Raw genomic sequence first — 17676 nt, forward strand, 5'->3', positions numbered from 1 at the left:
TTTACACACTTGTTTTTTGTTTTAATAAAGTGTGTTTTCTTTCCCCTCATAACACAGCTGTAGACGAACAACGGCTAAAAGTTTTCGTTACTTACTGCAAATCGTCATCTGGCCTCCATTATCATAACCAGGCAGTTTTCAGTAAATAATACAGCATATAATGCCTAAAGTGAAAAATAATTAACCAAACCTTTGCTTGCAAATCTCACACACGCAAAATTTACTTCACATGATCTTCACAAAGAGAAAACATCTGATGTCACCTCTGTATAGAATATAATGTATGCCACAATAACATATATGTTAAAGGATAGGTTCACAGTTTTTTCAAGTGTGTCTTAAAACAACAGTGAAATGCCCATATGAACACTGAAAGGGGTTTTCCTCACTGTAATCATTCCTCCTGTTCATACTGGCTATTAAAAGACCCCCTTCAAATGTGCTTTCAGTGTAAGTGATGGGGCCCAAAATCCACAGTATGTCCACAGTCATTTTGTGCAAAAATGCATTGAAGCTTATATGAGGCTTCAGCAGTCTGAGTTAGTCATATCAAGTGAATATCTGCCTGTCTTTTAGCAAAAAAATTCCCTCTTTGTGTTTCCTCAGACAGTGTTTCCCTGTTGAGCTGCAGTGGTAGTAACAAGAGGGACTTTAGCACTAAAAAGACTGTAACATTGAAAGATATCTACTTGATTTGACTAATTTGGACGACTGAAGCTTCATATTAGGTTCAGATAAACTTTTAAATACATTTTTGCACAGAAGGAGTCTGTTTCTGAAGGATTTTGGCCCCCATCACTTACACTGTAAGTACATTATGAAGGCATTTTCTAATGGCCAATATTGATTTGGGCACCTGACTGTTGTTATAAGACAGACTTGAAAAATTGTGAACCTATCCTTTAACAATTACAAATGAACATTTACAAAGGCCAACCACCTCCACTTATGGTCCACGTAATGCTTATCTTGGACCTTTTGACTGTATCACGTTTATATCAACAGATGAAGTTTGTTCAATGACAATGTGAAACAACTGAAAGCTCCAACAGGCCATGTGATGCCGTGCCAAGAGTGGAAATTGCTTTATCAACTGATGTTTTAGCAACAGAATTAACTGTCAAGCAAAACATTCAAATGTTTCCATTTTTTTTTAAAGATGATCATTCATTATTTGGTCCACATTGAAAACATGATGTGATATGATTAATCATCCTGTACGGAGCTTTAAGGGTCACTGGAGAGATTCTGACTCTTTCAGTATTTATTATCAATTGATAATTTGATGCATTTACAATAAAGCTACTATAGATTAAAATAATCAGAAAATGAGCTAAATTAAAATTAAAATGACCACAAAGTGTAAAATGTAAATGTTAAAGCAGGAAACAAATGTTGAGATTGAAAGTTCATCAATATTACCTCAAGGTCCATAGATGTTGTTTTGATAATATCACATGATCTTCCTCAGCAGGTGGAGTTGCAGGTTGTCATGGACACTCCTCTCATCCATAATGGCTTATTAATTGATTATAATTACAGTGTAAAAAATTGTAATTATCCCAGTGGCACACTCCAAATTCCATATTTTCTCATACCCTAATGTTACTTTAGTGTGAAATGAGGAAAATGTAGGAATACACAGAGATGACAGAGGTTTGTCTCCTTTTATTGACACATGCATACTGATGAGCGTGACATTTATTAGATTCTGGCTCCTTTATAGTAGCATATTTAACATATTGTACCTCATTCCTCAAAAACTCATTCTGGTTCATTAAGAGGGCAGGATTTATTACGTCCACAATTTGGCAAAATGTATGGTTATGTGATGGTAAGTAGTCTCGAAAGGAATGACATTCACACTGTGGAGGCATTGAGGAAGAGGCGAAGATGCAGTTTGAAGCTCTACAGTCCAGACGATCCAGAGCAAACCATAATTTTTCAGATTCACAATGAAGCATTGTCTTATTACGCAGGGTGGAGTTCATAACGTGAAGAAGAGTCATGTTTTTTTTGTTGTTTTTTTTTTTAACCAGCCCACACAAAGTCAATAAAAGCAGTGTGTATAACAACATTCTCTGTTGAGGTGTCTGATCAGGCACTGGCGAGGATGCCTGCTTTGCTCTTTCTAAAAATAACAATATCCCTCCATCTCAGAATGCAGCTGTCCTGCCCTGAGGCGCAACACTGAGTGACGGCTTTCAATCTCTCTCAAATGTTCATACACTGACAAGTCAAAATGTTTTTGGACAACGTATATTTTTAATTTTTTGGTTAAATCTTAAGTAGTGTAATTAGAACTTTACTTTGGATACCATAAAAATAAAGCTTAATTAAGGAAAATGTGTAAATGCACTGAGAAATGTTTTTTTTATTCTAAGGAAAGACCTAAAAGTAACTCAAGACGGACTCAATTTTGATGACTAATTAAGCACCTGTAGCACACATACAGTAATTACTAAAGTTACCACTGTTCTCCTGTATTTCAATTACAGAGGTTAGTTAATGATCCAGTACAACTGCCTCCAGTACAGCCCTAATAACAAGTCTTGTTAGAACCAGAGTACTTGCAAATTAATCAGCAGTTATCACAGAGGAAATCATCAACTCATGGCTGAGGCTGAAGCTCTAATTTCTCAGAGAAATTTTATAGATTGTCTTACCAAGAATTTTTGTGCATTTGTGACTTAAATGATCAAAAAGCTCAGATTAAAATAGGCCTGATTAAAACTGTGCTAACATGAGTTACAAAAGAATATGCAATTTGCGGTCTGTAACAGTTTCCTGATTAGATCATTCCCAATAAAATAAAAAAAAAAAAAATCTATTTTTTTTTTCTTTCTGGAGGCAATGACTGCTAGAATATAGTGTTCAAAAACATTTGACTTTCAGTGCAGTTTGTGCCCTTTGAACTTTTGCTTAAAATATTACAGATGGGAATGTACAGAAATGTTATTATTATGTAATCATCTTAATAGATTCTGGTCCAAGCCCGGGAGGCCAGTTGAGTAAATACTTCTGGCCGAGGGGGCAGCGAGTTGTTCCTCTGAATTCAAGAGAGAGGTATAAAAACCAGCAGACAATGTAGCTCTCAGGGGCCCTGACAAAAAAATGTATTCTGAGCTCTCCCTCTGGTGACTGTGTGGTCTCATTATTTCTTTTTGGGTGCATTGGGTGTGTTGAATTTGAAAAAGATAATATCCCCATCCTCCACGACGTAGTTCCTGCCCTGTTGCCTGTATTTACCAGCAGCCTGCAAAAGAGGAAATTAACGTTTAAAAAAAAAAATTGTATTAATTGACATTTTTCAGTGTCAACAAAGTTATTGACAGAAACTCAACAGCACAGTAACCTGAGTTTATAATTGCGCTATAAACAAACACACACCTTGACTGCATTTTCACTGCCTTCCTCTTTGAAGTCATTGAACTTCATCACCTCGGCCATGATGAAGCCTTTCTCAAAGTCAGTGTGGATCTTTCCTGCAGCTCCTGGAGCCCTGGTGCCTTTCTGTAGGAGCACAACAAAAACAAAATGACAAACTGCCTCCTTTAAGATTTTTATCATAGATAGGGATATGTTTCATAGATTATTTCATTATACTATCACAATATGCTGCCCTGGATAATAATATAATAATGTCAAAAAACAGGCAACTCTATGAGCAACTCAGGCAAAAAGAACAGACCCATTCTCTTTAACTATGCTCTGCATTTCAGATTGACTGAATTTAGGAGACAACTATGATGAAAGGAGCTTAGTACAGTGGCTCTTAAGGACAAAATGCATACAAGAGTGAAAACATTACATACTAAAAACAAGAGTAAAAAAAAAACAACAACTTCAAATCAATAAACTCTTCAGTTACAAGCAATGGAAGCACAACAGTGAGGAAATCAGTGACCCACACCTCTAACTTATTCAGTGATTCAAATAGTGCATTGTGAAAATGAAATGGCAATTCAGCCTAGCTATCAGGCTAAAAAGATCTAAATCCAGAAATGCTGCAAATACCAAAACAAATACAAAAGTAAAAAGCACAAACATTAAGAGAAATATTCTTCAAATCCAAAAAGATGCACATTTGGAGCACATTTCTCAGTCATTATCGCATTTCAGGCCCATTATGTGCAGTAAAATACTCAAATATTTGCAAATTTCAAAAAGTCAGATTAGTAAATTGCTAGAAAGAGAGAAAACATTTAACGATACAAAAAATTATTTGTTGAAATAGATGTTAAATTCACTGTAAATTACAAGTTTGAAACGACAGTGTCTAGAGTTTTGAAATAAAGTCTTTAGTTCAGCATCCTATCAGGAGTTACTGATTCATTTTGAGGAAAGTCAGTCATATCACTCACCCTGATGGTCCAAGCTCGCACCTCATCTGGTCCCGCTGTGAAGAAGTATTCCAGCTGTAGAGCTGCATAGCCGGTCTTTATTATTTTGGTCAGAACACTAAAAACACACAGAGACGTTCACTTAAACAGCTGTGATGGAGAGGTTCAAAAATTCAATGATTGAAGCCCCAAAACTGGAATTTATTTGAACAAATACAGTTAATTATTTTAATAATAATTCAGGAGGATTTGCGCCTTTGTTACGGCCGAAATACACAGGGCATGGATGCGGCGTGACACGTCAGCACGATTGAAATAAATACCTCATTGTACCAGAGGCAATGTGACACAGCAGTGCAACCTTTTTACATTGCGCATCAAAATAAATCAATCAAGTCAATGTGTATCCATCATCCTGTAGTTAATACGATCTATTTAATTAATTAAGTACCAGTTATTATAGCTTACGCTTCCAAGCCCTGCATAACCAACTGCATTATCAGTTGGCAACACTCAACGGCTAACACGCAACCACATGCTACACAGACTGACTCTGTGTAGCAAGTAAAAAAACCCCTGCTCTGCCCCACCTATATGACGTCCATGCTTCATGTATTTCAGCCGTCACACAACAGAGTAAACATTATTTATTTATTCAACACGACTTGACACAAAAGGTCTTTTTCGCTGTAGACACTTGGGCCTGCGGTTATCCTCCTATAACAAGTCAAAATGTGTGATGTGAAAAGGTCTTGATGACTTGTTCAGTTGACTCAAAATAATATGACTCTGAATAATATTCACCTGTCAACAAACTACAATTAACAATCTCGTTATATTGACTGTGAGGTCAAACACTTAGCTGTCGCTTCACTCCAGTTAGATCAAGAGAATCTAAAGAACTTTAGAGCTGAAACAATTAGTTGATTAATAATCAATTAGACAATCAACAGAAAATGTTGATCTCTTCTTCAGTTTCATTCTTGAATGTAGAGATTTCTTGCCTTTATGTTGTTGTAATTTGGACATCTTTGTATTTTGGACTTTTGATCAGACCGTCAGACAAAACAACTAATGTGATGACATCATCTCTGGGCTGTGGGAAATGATGAAAAGGCATTTTTCACCATTGTGTGACATTATATATAGATTGAATGTTTAATCATAAAAACAATTAAAAGGTTAGTCAACTAATACAGTAATCGTTAGTTGCAGCTCTACTTGGCATCTAAACGGCTTCTTGTCACATCGTGTGTGTGCTGTTTGTCTCACCTCTGTGTCTTCTGTTCCTCGCAGTACTTTTTCAACTCCTCCTCCTCCATGTCCTGCAGTTTAGCCTCAACTGCTCCACTCAGGGGAATGACCAGAGCACCGGGGTCGTGGGCATCTACCCACTCCTTGATTTTCGCCAACCTGTGGAGAACGAGTTATTCTGAATGCTAAAAGACAGCTAAAATACATAAATAAATAAAGGGACATCAACACACACACACAGGGCACATGTAGATGAACATACCATTTGTTCTTTTTTCTGATGTAATCCTTCTCTGAGAGGTTAACCAGGTAGATCATGGGCTTCGATGTCAGAAACAGGTATTTGTTCAACACCTCAATCTGTAAAGACATTAAAAAAATTTTTTTAAATTGCAAAGATTAAAAACAAAATGGCAATGCACAGATTTTTATCATATATATATGAGAATACATCTCCACGTTCCACTGATCCATACAGCAGCCAAGTAATAAATAGCTGTACAAATATTTGACCACTTACTGACACACTTGTACAGCACAACCAGATTACACAAAAACACATCATACCTCTTTGTCATTCCAGTCATGGTAAAATCGGATGTGTTTCTTCTCGTCCACTATCCAGTTCTTTACCTTCAGCATGATATCCTGAAGCAGGGAGCAGCAGGTTAGGTGGCGTATACAGACTGATTACACATGATGATCTTCCATCTCCTCCAATAGCAACACATACGTACAACATGCTTTACTCACATATTCAGGTTTGAGTTTCTTGTCACCTCCTCTGACTGCGGTTTTCTCCAGTTTGTCGATGATTGGACCGACCATTTCCTCATCCTTTAGTCGCAGCTCCTCGTGGATGATCTCGATGTCCCTCACCGGGTCAACATTACCCTCCACATGGATGATATCCTCGTCATCAAACGCACCTAAAACACACAACATTTAACAGATGTGGTCTGCCTGTTGAGTTTATTCACACATGTTTAAAAAAAGACAACTATATGTTATTTCTAAACCCTTAACTGTTCAGTCAGTATTTATGATCATGCAGGTCTTTCCTAAAACTTTAAAAGTGGAGTACTAATATATTTACTGGGACGTAAAATCCTACACTGTTCAAAAGGCGATGAATTTTGAAGACCCTCCAAGACTATCAAATGAGGTTGTGCATCCAGACTCCATATTGGTCTGAAAATTTCATTTAGCTTTACAGCCTCTCATTTTACATGCAATGTTGGTCACAAATGTAAAGATTTTTACTCTAAAATAACACAATGCAGAGTTTCAGTACCAATACCAAAATGATTCTTTTATGTCTTCCTTTGATGTAAACACTTAAATGTCTAAAATTGACAACAAATGTATTAAATTCAGAAACGATCTATCTATATCTATATACTAAACAAAATTACAAATCTGACCAGATATATGATGCCAGCTTTTGGCACTTAACAGCTTGATACTTGGCATTACAGACACATATTGGTCAGTACTATAAAAGTATTGAGGTTAGATACCCAGCTCTAAGGCAGTTTGGTGTATATTCACAGGAACTGACTATGTTGTCCTGTCTGGGCCATGAGCATAAATCCTTTAGTCTTGTTCCCCTTTCAAGACATGTAGTAGTGGCACTAACTCGCCCTCTTAACACCTGTCCACTCTGCTCAGTTGTTACTACACAGCAGCTGCATGCACAACTCACGAGTCATGTGGAAGATGCCATCGCAGGCACTGATGTGGGAGAGGAAGGCGTTTCCAAGTCCCTGTCCTGAGTGAGCTCCTTTCACCAGACCAGCAATGTCCACGACGTTTAGAAAAGCAGGAACCTTACTGAAGGAGACAAAACAGCCAGACCAGAAGGGGGGTCATCAGTGAGACAGAGGGAAATGTAACACAGGTAGAGCTGCAATGATTAGATGATTGACTGGTTAGTCAACTGACAAAAAATTAATCGGCAACTATTTTTATAATCGCATAATCATTTAAAGTGGCAATCTCGAAGATCTTTGTTTCGTCCTCTTTGGCAGCACCACATGGCATTAAGCGATAACTGCAGGTGTGTTTTTTGACCTCACTTGACCTCACTCCCAGAGATCCAAACCGTATTGCTGCTGTGTGATGTCACACTAGCACAAGTGAATTGAAGAGTGAGTCTGTTGCGTTAGGTCCGCCTACCCTCGCTGGTGGATCAACCACTACATGATGGAAACTGCGTCACAAACTGCGCTGCTTGTGATTTGAATGCATGGCGGGAAAGTCGCCACCGACACCTGGTTTGTAATAATCATAATACTGCAAAGGCAAGAGCTTTCATCAGCGGGCCATAGGCTCAATCACCATTGTGTTACTGCATTCAGCAATAGATAGTGACTTAACAGATGTTTGTTTAAATGAAAATCTTCGATATTGTAACTTTAAGCAAAAGTACCAGACGTTTGTCGGTTCCAACTTCTCAGATGTCAGGATTTAATGCTTCTCTTTGTCATACATGATAGTAAAGTAAATATTCTTGGGTTTTGGTCAGTTGGTTAGACATAACAAGACACCTGAATATGCCACTTTGGGCTGTGGGAAAATATGATGGGCATTTTTCAGTATTTTCTGGCATTTTATAAACAAAATCTTAACCAATTAATTGAGAAAATAATCATCAGGCTAATTGATAATAAAAATAATCGTTAATTGTATTTCTAAACACAGACTCATAACACGCACCTGGCTGGTTTATGGTACTGACAGAGGAAATCAAAGCGCTCATCAGGGACAGGTACTCTGCTCTCATTTGGGTCGATTGTGCAGAATGGGAAGTTCTCTGCAGCTGCTTGGCTTTTGGTCAACACATTGAAAAAAGTGGATTTCCTACAATGAAGAGAGTCAGACAAGGGTCAGTAGGAGGGCAGCTTCAAATGATGATGTGATGACCCCACAGTAGTTAATTTACTCATATCATAAACATCGCTTATAACATGTACGTACCCAACATTAGGTAATCCCACAATGCCAATTTTCAGAGAGGTTCCAAATCGTCCAATTAATGGAATTTGTTTCGGGGCTTCTCCCTTCTTTGGGGGCATCTGCAAGAGTTACAAGAAGTTGGATACACCGTGACACCCACATCAAAATATTTCACTGACGCCAACATTTCAGCCCTGGTCAAGCAGCACTATATAGCTCCATCCTATTGAGTCAGCTCCACTGAAAACGTGTTTACGCAGCTTCAGTCATATGCTCATTCAAACACAGCATGCTAACGTTAGCTAGTGGCTAACTGAAACTACTCCTAGCTACCTGTTAGCCAGAATATCCGACTCAGCTAATACTACTATCTGCATTCTCCACTAGTTAAAAGGAGCCCGAAAGCTATTAAACCGGGAATCCTCCTCATTTAGTACCTTTATTTCTGTTCTTCGCCTGTGGGCTACGTGGTGTACACTCCTGGTATCTGCTCACACCGGCCGCTCCAGTAGAAAGGCAAGTTGGAGAGCATAGCGGAAGTGTTTTGACGTGAGGGGTCTCTGATTGGTCGGACGACGAGATGAAAATGTACGTCACAAGTGTACGAAGTGACATTAAATTAAATATTTACGGTTAAAAAAAGCTTTTACGATAATAAATAAATAAACCAATAATAAGTATTTACGATATTGTTAAAATTAAAAAAAAATAAATTAAGTATTATCATATAGTATACAGTAAAAAAAAAGTATTTACGGTTTTTAAAAATTAAATATTTACGGTTAAAAAAGTATTTACTGTTTAAAAAAAAAGAAGGAATCAGCATCGAGGACCTACCAGTGAGTATGTCTCAAGCCTGCAAAAGGCTGTGGCGGCCTTGGACAGCACCAAACATTGAGGTAATGAGTTCATACTGCGGGTCATACTGCATAAAGTCACTTGTTATGAAAAAAAAGCCAAGAAAAGACTGAAGGGCAACAGTGAAATGAACACTGAGAAATACACTGCATGAACTTTGTTGGACTTGTACTGTAAACCAAAGGAACGGGTAAAAGACTAAAGTAATTGAGGCCGAAACTTTAGTTCTGTTACACTTGGTGATGGATGTATTATTATAAGAGCTCTTATAATACATCCATGGTACAAGATGGGAGCAGAGAACACTGTGTAGCGATTATTAAGCTAAAGTGATATTTTTGCATTTTGCAGAAAATCTTAATTAAATGTGTACTACCAGGCTGAGCCAGTGACTTCATTTTGTGCACCACTAACTTACACATACAGTTAGTATTCTCCAAGATCTTTCTTTAAGAAATCTGATTTTATTGCCTACCTTTTCTGTTTAGTTATTTTTCTATTTATTATTATTACTTTTACCCTTTGTCTTGTTACCATGTTGACTGTATCAACAAATTGAAAGTGAAGTCATGTCCTTTATGTCATTTTTATTTCATTATGATGCCTAAATTGTTTTCTGTTATTTTATTATTGTCACACATGTTGTAAGTGACACTTTCTATAAGTAAAGTGACGGGAAAATAAATAAGTAAATAAAGTATTTACAGTCTGATTAGACAGACGTTGACCAGTGACTTATCCAAACCAGTTCAACAGAGGACTTGATTTCAGGGACATGAATCCTGGCAAATTACTATGAAACATAATTCGTACATTATCCCATTTTACCCAAAGCTAAAGAAATGTATTTTCAAATTAATTAATGATATATTTCCCTCTAGCGAAAGATTCAGTTTTGAAAGTTAATGCTGAGCATGTGGATGTAATCTGTGGACTGGTTATTAAAGAAAAACGAGAAAATCTGCTGATTAACAAATTTCTCATAATGGCAAAATAGTATATCCACAAAGTCAAATTAATGGAAACACCATCCATTTCTAATGTTTTATACAATGAGTTTCGACTGTATTGCAAATCCCTGTAGTGTATGAATTTATAAATCTGCAAAAGAGCTGCTGAAATGTTTATAAGTTTACAATTTAAGGGTGCAGTGTGAAGAATTTAGTGGCATCTAGCAGCCAATAAATCTTAGTGGCTGCTAGATGCCAAAAGTTCCCTTTTGACTTTGAAAGCAGCAGCTGACAAACTGTCATCAAAAGGTTCATGTTTTAGCTGTTGTTGAGTTTGTCCTGTAGTCATGGAAACTTTGTAAAACTTTGTAACTCTTATTACTTTTTGATTTGTTTAGTTTTGTTTATAATTACTGACAACAAAACTTGACAGCAAACGTCAGTATTGGCATGAAAAGTGTTTTTGTTTTGTAGTGTAATGTGCTCTTACACTGCATTGATGCTGTCATGTTTTGCTATTTTTCTGTTAACACTTAGAAAAAAAAAACAGTTTAAGATCCCCTCCATGCATATTCTCAGACATAAAAATACTCCACTTTGAATAATAATCTATGCCTGATATGGTTTTTCCACAAGGAAAGTCCACTTACCTCATTTTAATCCTTAAAAGGACATCTACAAGCCTATTTCTCATTCCTTGAAAAATCCAGAATCTATGAATATGGAAATATTTTCATTTCTTAAAGGACAAGTTTACAATTTTTTTAACAAGTCTGTCTTAAAACAATAAGTAGGTGCCAAAATCAACAACGAAATAGGTTTTTCTTGCATAATAATTTCTTCTGTTCATACTGACCATTAGAGGATACTTTCATAATGCACTGACAATGTAACTGATGGGGAAAAAACACATCTTCCTTGTAAATTTTTCCACAAAATGACTGTGTGGACACACGGTCCTCTCCATCACTTACAATGAAAGAGTGTTTAAAGGGGATCTTTTAATAGCCAGTATGAACAGGAACCTCTTTCAGTGTTCATATGGACACCTGACTGTTGTTTTAAGACACACTTGAAAAGATGTCTCCTAATTCACTGTAAAGTCCATTCTCAGTGTTGGTGCACTGGATGCTTTAAGTTTCCACATCACACTTGTCTAAGTTGTACACTGGACCACGATTGGCTTGCAATCTAGTTGTGATGTTACGAATCATGCATGTAGGCACATGTGTTAACCTCAGAGCACAGAGAAACTTTCCCCCTTCAGCAGATGAATGTGAAAACAGCCTTCTAGTGTTCAACTCAGCACAGTGAAGCTCAAACTTCACAGTAACAATAAGTAAAACACATTTTTAAGTGGAGGGAGTCTTTCGCTTTCAACTGAAACCAAAACATACAGTAACACTCTCATATAGTTGTTGTGAGAAAGCAAGCTGTCCCATGGAACATAAATTCAGAATTAGAGTACATGAGCATCATTTTACCTCTATATATCTGACTCCCAGAATATTTTACAAGCCACTCCACATCGGTTTAGTGTATGATGAATTTCATTATTATATAAACCTCACTGAGTTTTGCAAATGTTCTGTTCTGTGAAGGATTTTAATCAACAAAGTGAAATCTGAGACGACACAAGTTCTTTAGAGGGCTACATTATGGAAGATCACTTTCATTTGGAATAAGATGTATTGACGAAATCCGATAAGTAATATTTTTTTTATTTGTGTCAAGTAAAACAAAACAAAACAAAACAAACTCATGTCAAAACAAATGTTTAATGGGCACTCCTGCAACCATCCAGCACCATTACTCAACAGCAGAAGACATAACCAAGAACAAGTCAATTTTTATTGCTTATATACACAACCGGGGAAAAAAAAAGAAAAAAAAAAAAAGTACTTTCCACCAAGAAGACAAAATTAAAAGAAACATGGTATTTAAAACATATCCAAGAGCAAACTAAGATCTTGACAGTTTCAGAGACCAGCTACATACAAACAGGAAAAAGAGAAACTGTAATACAACTGTCACGGAAAAACCTGCTTATATATAAACACCAGTCTGTCGAGCCAAGGACACACTAGCCAGCCCTTCGATTAATTACCGTCGCCAAACAGGTTATATTTTCATTCATGCTTGTCACAAAATGCAAAAAAAACTACTTCACAGATTTCAATTAAGCGAGGTGAAAAGTTAGGGCTCGAGCCAATGGAGAAGTCATCAGTTCTAGATACAGATCAGGAGAATTGTCGATCTCCACCGAAACAATTATCATGATTTTTTTCCTACAAATTTAGTGACGATTAACTCGCCGCTAAAGTTTTAATCATGCCGTTTCAAAAAAAATCTGCGTAAACAATATTTATTCCATTAAAGCAAATTTAAAGAATTGTGAGACCTTGGAGGAGGTATGCATGTGGACTGCTTTCTGATTGTATAATAATCTGGTGAAAACATAAAAAGAAACAAGCATCCAAACAATAACACTGAATCTGTCGTCGACTCTTTTTGCTGCTCAGTAGTGACCTGTGAAAAAAAAAAAAAAGACATGATGAGAGATTAAGTTTGTATTTGTGTATAATCTAAACTGTTCAAGTGACAACGTATACATTTCATTCAAACTGTGATTAAGTTCATATTGTAATCCCTGCTGAGCTGTGTTAAAAACATGGGTTAAACATACGTGGCGAGTATGACCGTGATCGGGATCGAGAGCGGTACCCTCTGCTGTAGTAAGGAGATGGAGATCTGCGTCTGTAGGGCGAAAAACCAGAAACAATACACTTCACTTAAAGCCTTTAAAATTACACGTTATCAGTTGACTGTGCATCTTTAATTTCAGTCATATTTACTTCAAAGTAAATATGACTGAATATTAAGTAATTCAAAAAGTATAACTATAAAAAACTCACCTGTATGATCGGTACTCTCGGTCCTCATAGCGATCATAATCGCGATCGTAACCTCTTTCGTAACCTCTGTCGTAGCCCCTGTCGTAGTCCCTCGAGACACGCCGCGATGAACCGCCGCCACTGGAAATACACGCAGAATTAAGTTTAGCGACATCTCAGATGATACCGTAAGCCTGCTGCTTCTGAAAAAAAAAATATCCGCCTGGTTAAGAAACACTCACTATGTGGGTCGTCCCATGTAGATTCCAGGAGTCGGGGTGTGGGCTCGTTTGGTAATAGAGAAATCCACTCGAATCCTGCGTCCATCCAGCTCCATTCCGTTAGCACGCTCCTTGGCCTGAAAGAGACACAGTCTGTTATCTAATAAGAAGATGACATAACTTGCTTGTTCATCCTTCGCTTTGATGTAGATGTATTACAAAAGACTTCAAAAAAATATCCCTTTTCTACAGGAGACACATGCAAGACGCGGGTCTACTTAACAGGACAAATAGTGGTTATCACTGTTAGCTGAGACTCCAGTCTGGACTGTACTTACACACACTTCACCAATGAACCATATAATTACACAAAACTACATCAACTTTCACTTCTCTCCTTCTGTTTGTACACAAACGTTCGCTCTCATTCACACAATATGTTGTCAAAGAAATAAAACTCTTGTCGCCTTCTTATCCTCTTTACCTCCTTGGAGTCCTCATAGTTTTCAAAGTAGACAAAAGCAAAGCCTCTTGAGCGGCGCGACTGCTGGTCATACACTATGTTGACGTCACTCAAAGGGCCGTATTTTGAGAAGACCTCCCTCAGATCCCTCTCAGTGGTGTACAGACTCAGACCAAACACACCCAGGCAGGTGTTGGGGTCTGGGTTGGCCTGTGAGAGTCAAAGAGGAGGGAGAGTGTGAGAAGTAAGCAGGAAAAGAAAAAAAAAAAGAAAGATGCAGTGCACACATAGATCTTTCTTGTAAATAAGCAACAGACAGGAGGTGTGTAATACAAGCAAAATCTGTGAAATGTAAAAAAAAAACAACAGGCGATTCATGAATACATGCACATTATTGTTTTTTCTTTTAATTGGATGCATGTGTAAAAACTGTGCAGCTTTTAGGGTCTGGATGGTGGGGTGTAACAGCTGAAACAGCAGCAACTAAGGTGCAATTATGTTATAAATCAAGTGATAATTATAAAATTCAGTCACGCAGCAAACTTAAGACCTTTTCAATGTTTTGCCAGGTTAGAATAAAATGTTGTATTTGTTGGTTTAAAACAGGAAATTTGTAAAAAAAAAAAAAAAAAAAAAAAAAAACCCAACAGAATGCTTTTATTCATGATCTTCAAATCATCACAAGTTTTTTAAATCTAAAAACTGAGCACCAATAGTATGTCTGTGATATTTTTTAGTCCAAATACTTTGAGGGATGTCTACTTAACTTCTAAATTCACAAACCTTAAGGCTCATTATAAACCCCAAACCAAGCATGTAGAAGAAGCATTACGTACCCTGTTGCCAATGTGTCTGCGGCGGTTCGACATGGGGGAACGGCTGTGGCTCCTACGCCGGCGGTACTCCCAGCTACGAGATCGGCTCCTGGAGCGGCGTCGGTGGGAGCGGGAACGGGAGCGCGAGTAGTGCCTGCGTGAGCTTCGATGGGAACGGGACCTGTGGAGACACACTATATCATGAAACCAACTCTGAATCTGTAATTTACTTTCATCATGCTACAGCTTTAAAATGTTTACATTCGCATTTCACAACCAACTTTACCTGGATTTGGATTTGGACCTGGATCGAGAACGAGATCTGGACCTGGAACGGCGGGAGCCATCTTTGGAGCGTGCTGGTGAGCGGCTGGTGGATTTCACCGAGCCCCGAGGGGATGCGCTCCTCGAGCCAGGCCGCGAGTCCTGGACAGACCAGACACTGAGTTCAAATCTGCTCCGCAGGTAAGTTTGTGCCAAATAACAAGAATAAAAAGGGCCAGGAGGTGAATGCGTTCACCCTCTACATTCCCCTTTCAGAAGGAATTCACATTTAGGAATTTAGCAGGTTTGAAAGAAAATATTTAGGAATTTTCTTATATAAAAAAGGTCATACATAGCAAAAAAATAATTAAAGTAGAATTTAATTTAGCTCAAATACAGATTGAACAATAAATCTAAAAGGTGTAGAGGGATTGACCTGATGTATCTGATACAGAGAGGAAAAAAAAAAAAAAAAAAAAATCAAGCATGCTTTAGAGAAAGAAACAGGATGAAATAGAGTAATAACATAGCAGGCTGTTAGGAAATTACTCATACCCTGGTCAACTTCTGATCTTAACTTCATAACTTCTTTAACTTCATTACTTCAAAACAACCCTTCATTTCTTCTTTCTTCTGTTTGACATTACGACTTCCTTCTCCTCCTCTTCCCCAATTTATCATCTGCCATTACAACTCTAGTAGTGGGGACAGATCTTGATTGCTTCTTTTCAGCATCCAATACATTAGCATGCATCAACACCATCAGCTTCAAACATTAACAACTTCACATCTGAAACGTCTTCCGCCTTTTTCTTTCTTCCAACCTCAACCTTAACAAAGAACAAACAAGGGTGATAAGGCATGTTGGTTTCTGTGAAAACCAAAAAAGGTACAAAAGAAAAACAACAGCAAAAAACCAGGAAAACATAGCTGAACATTAGCAGAATATATGTTTTATATGTTAGCATGATGTGGTCTTTATTGGTCCTGAACTAGGATATAGCATTAAACGAAAGGTTCACAATTTTTCAAGTCTGTCCTAAAATAATAGTCAAGTGCGCGAACAAACATTGAAACAGGTTTTTCTGGCCATAACCATTCGCCCTGTTCATACACCATTAGAAGATCCTCCATAATGCACTTACAATGTGAGCGATGGGGCCTCCTTCTGTGCAAAAATGAATTTAAAAGTGTATCTGAAGCTAATATAAAGCTTCAGCTGTCTGAATTAGTCAAATCAAGTCTATCTCTTAAATTTTCTTTCAATGTCAGTCTTTTTAGTGCCACAGTCCCTCTTTTTGTTACTATACTTCCACTGCAGCTCAACAGGAAGCACAAAGAGTAAATTTGATGCTAAAAAGACTGTAAATGTGGCAGACATCCACCTAATATGACTAAGTCAGACTGCTGAAGCCTAATATAAGTTTAAACCTTTAAATACATTTTTGCACAAAATGACTGTAGACACACTGTGGATTTTGGCCCCCCATCACTTACATTGAAAGCACATTTGAAGGGGATCTTTTAACAACCAGTATGAACAGGAGGAATAATCATTCCTCCTGCGAGGAAAACCTCTTTCAGTATTCATATGGGCACGTGACTGTTGTTTTAAGACACACTTGAAAAACTGCGAACCTATCCTTTAACGCTACCGATACAAACGTTGAAGGTAAATATCGACTAGTAGTCAATATTTCAACAGGTAGCGTTAACGCTAAGTGCCAATTTAGCGGTAAAATGAAAGTAGCATGGCACGGCGGCGGCCACATCTCCCGGGCACTAGGTCGTGTCTATAGGGTAACCCTGAATTTGCTCTCGCGACATTTATGCACGTTGTTTATTATTGTTCAAAATGATTATGCTTTATGATGAGACTGCACTGTGGTTAATGTTTAGTTAGGTTTAGGCTCAACAGCACACTTAATTAGCGTTAATTATAGACAATGGTTAAGTTTTAAAGTCATTCTCGCGATATCTTCCGCAAATCTAGGGTTACCATGTAGACACAACCCAGCTGCTGTGCTTTGTAGGCCGCAGGCTTTATCTAACAGCTAGCGTTAACATTTAAAACATTCACGATGTAACATCTACTGAGTCTTCTCATTACTCACACAAAAAACTGAGATTAATCTTACGTAAAACATAATGCTTTCATCTCTGAGGACAAACTTGTGACCACTACCAGACCTGCAAACGAAACTAACAGCTAAGCTAGCGAGCTAACGTTAGTTAGCTTAACGTCTTTTCAAACGCTATTTTCTTTGCAGCTAATCACAACTCACCTGCTCCCTGAAATCTTTCTCGGTGTCGCTCATTTTAATGTAACTAGACAGCAAATACGTTTAAAAAAAATACGTGGTAAACTGGCTCTAACGACGGGTTTACCGCAAAGCAAACCGGATCGATCTAAACTGGTGTTATCGATGAAAACGTTTTGCAGCTAAAAAAGAAGTCGTTGTCCTTTTCCGGTTCGATCTTTCAGAATAAAAGCGTCGTTTCAAAAATAAATCGTAAACATGGAATAAAACCTTTATTTTGACAGAAAACCAGATGTGTAAACTTCAAATAAACTGTGTAAAAATAATTAAGAGTAAATAATAACAATATTAATCGATTTATTGAATATTCCTCTCTACATTTTAAGCAAGAAGGG

The 17676-nt window shown here is 37.5% G+C and overlaps 2 protein-coding genes across 3 annotated transcripts; both read right to left on the reverse strand.

The window, feature by feature from the left end:
- Positions 1 to 1648: 1648 nt before the first annotated feature.
- LOC137199888 (obg-like ATPase 1) lies at positions 1649 to 9108 on the reverse strand. Its single transcript, XM_067614489.1, has 11 exons — positions 8993 to 9108; positions 8577 to 8674; positions 8316 to 8459; positions 7303 to 7430; positions 6351 to 6526; positions 6165 to 6245; positions 5860 to 5957; positions 5616 to 5756; positions 4365 to 4461; positions 3391 to 3513; positions 1649 to 3256 (listed from the first exon to the last, which is right to left on the reverse strand). The coding sequence occupies exons 2-11, from the start codon at positions 8672 to 8674 to the stop codon at positions 3155 to 3157; spliced, it is 1188 nt and encodes a 395-aa protein (XP_067470590.1). The 5' UTR covers positions 8993 to 9108; the 3' UTR covers positions 1649 to 3154.
- Positions 9109 to 12122: 3014 nt separating this feature from the next.
- tra2b (transformer 2 beta homolog) lies at positions 12123 to 17485 on the reverse strand. Of its 2 annotated transcripts, XM_067614011.1 has the most exons (9): positions 17306 to 17483; positions 15576 to 15850; positions 15043 to 15182; positions 14778 to 14937; positions 13963 to 14151; positions 13500 to 13615; positions 13279 to 13398; positions 13050 to 13120; positions 12123 to 12892 (listed from the first exon to the last, which is right to left on the reverse strand). In XM_067614011.1, exons 4-9 carry the CDS (start codon positions 14808 to 14810, stop codon positions 12882 to 12884), a joined length of 540 nt encoding a protein of 179 aa, XP_067470112.1. In that variant the 5' UTR covers positions 14811 to 14937; positions 15043 to 15182; positions 15576 to 15850; positions 17306 to 17483; the 3' UTR covers positions 12123 to 12881. The 2 variants fall into 2 exon arrangements, with proteins under 2 accessions (XP_067470112.1, XP_067470111.1); XM_067614010.1 differs by lacking the exon at positions 15576 to 15850 and having other exon boundaries at positions 17306 to 17485.
- Between the last annotated feature and the right edge of the window lie 191 nt (positions 17486 to 17676).

This window comes from Thunnus thynnus, chromosome 16, assembly GCF_963924715.1.
Source record: "Thunnus thynnus chromosome 16, fThuThy2.1, whole genome shotgun sequence".
In the NCBI taxonomy this organism is placed as follows: Eukaryota; Metazoa; Chordata; class Actinopteri; order Scombriformes; family Scombridae; genus Thunnus; species Thunnus thynnus.

What these genes read in the sequence shown, in the direction of transcription:
- LOC137199888 (XM_067614489.1), bottom strand. Translation starts at nt 8,674, where the DNA reads ATGCCCCCAAAGAAGGGAGAAGCCCCGAAACAAATTCCATTAATTGGA. An exon ending in CAGTACCATAAACCAGCCAG is followed by an intron (nt 7,431 to 8,315) that starts GTGCGTGTTATG and finishes TGTCTCCTTCAG; the next exon opens with TAAGGTTCCTGCTTTTCTAA. An exon ending in TGGCATCTTCCACATGACTC is followed by an intron (nt 6,527 to 7,302) that starts GTGAGTTGTGCA and finishes TGTGTGTTTTAG; the next exon opens with GTGCGTTTGATGACGAGGAT.
- tra2b (XM_067614010.1), bottom strand. Translation starts at nt 17,338, where the DNA reads ATGAGCGACACCGAGAAAGATTTCAGGGAGCAG. An exon ending in GCAGACACATTGGCAACAGG is followed by an intron (nt 14,152 to 14,777) that starts GTACGTAATGCT and finishes TGACTCTCACAG; the next exon opens with GCCAACCCAGACCCCAACAC. An exon ending in CGAGAGTACCGATCATACAG is followed by an intron (nt 13,121 to 13,278) that starts GTGAGTTTTTTA and finishes TTCGCCCTACAG; the next exon opens with ACGCAGATCTCCATCTCCTT.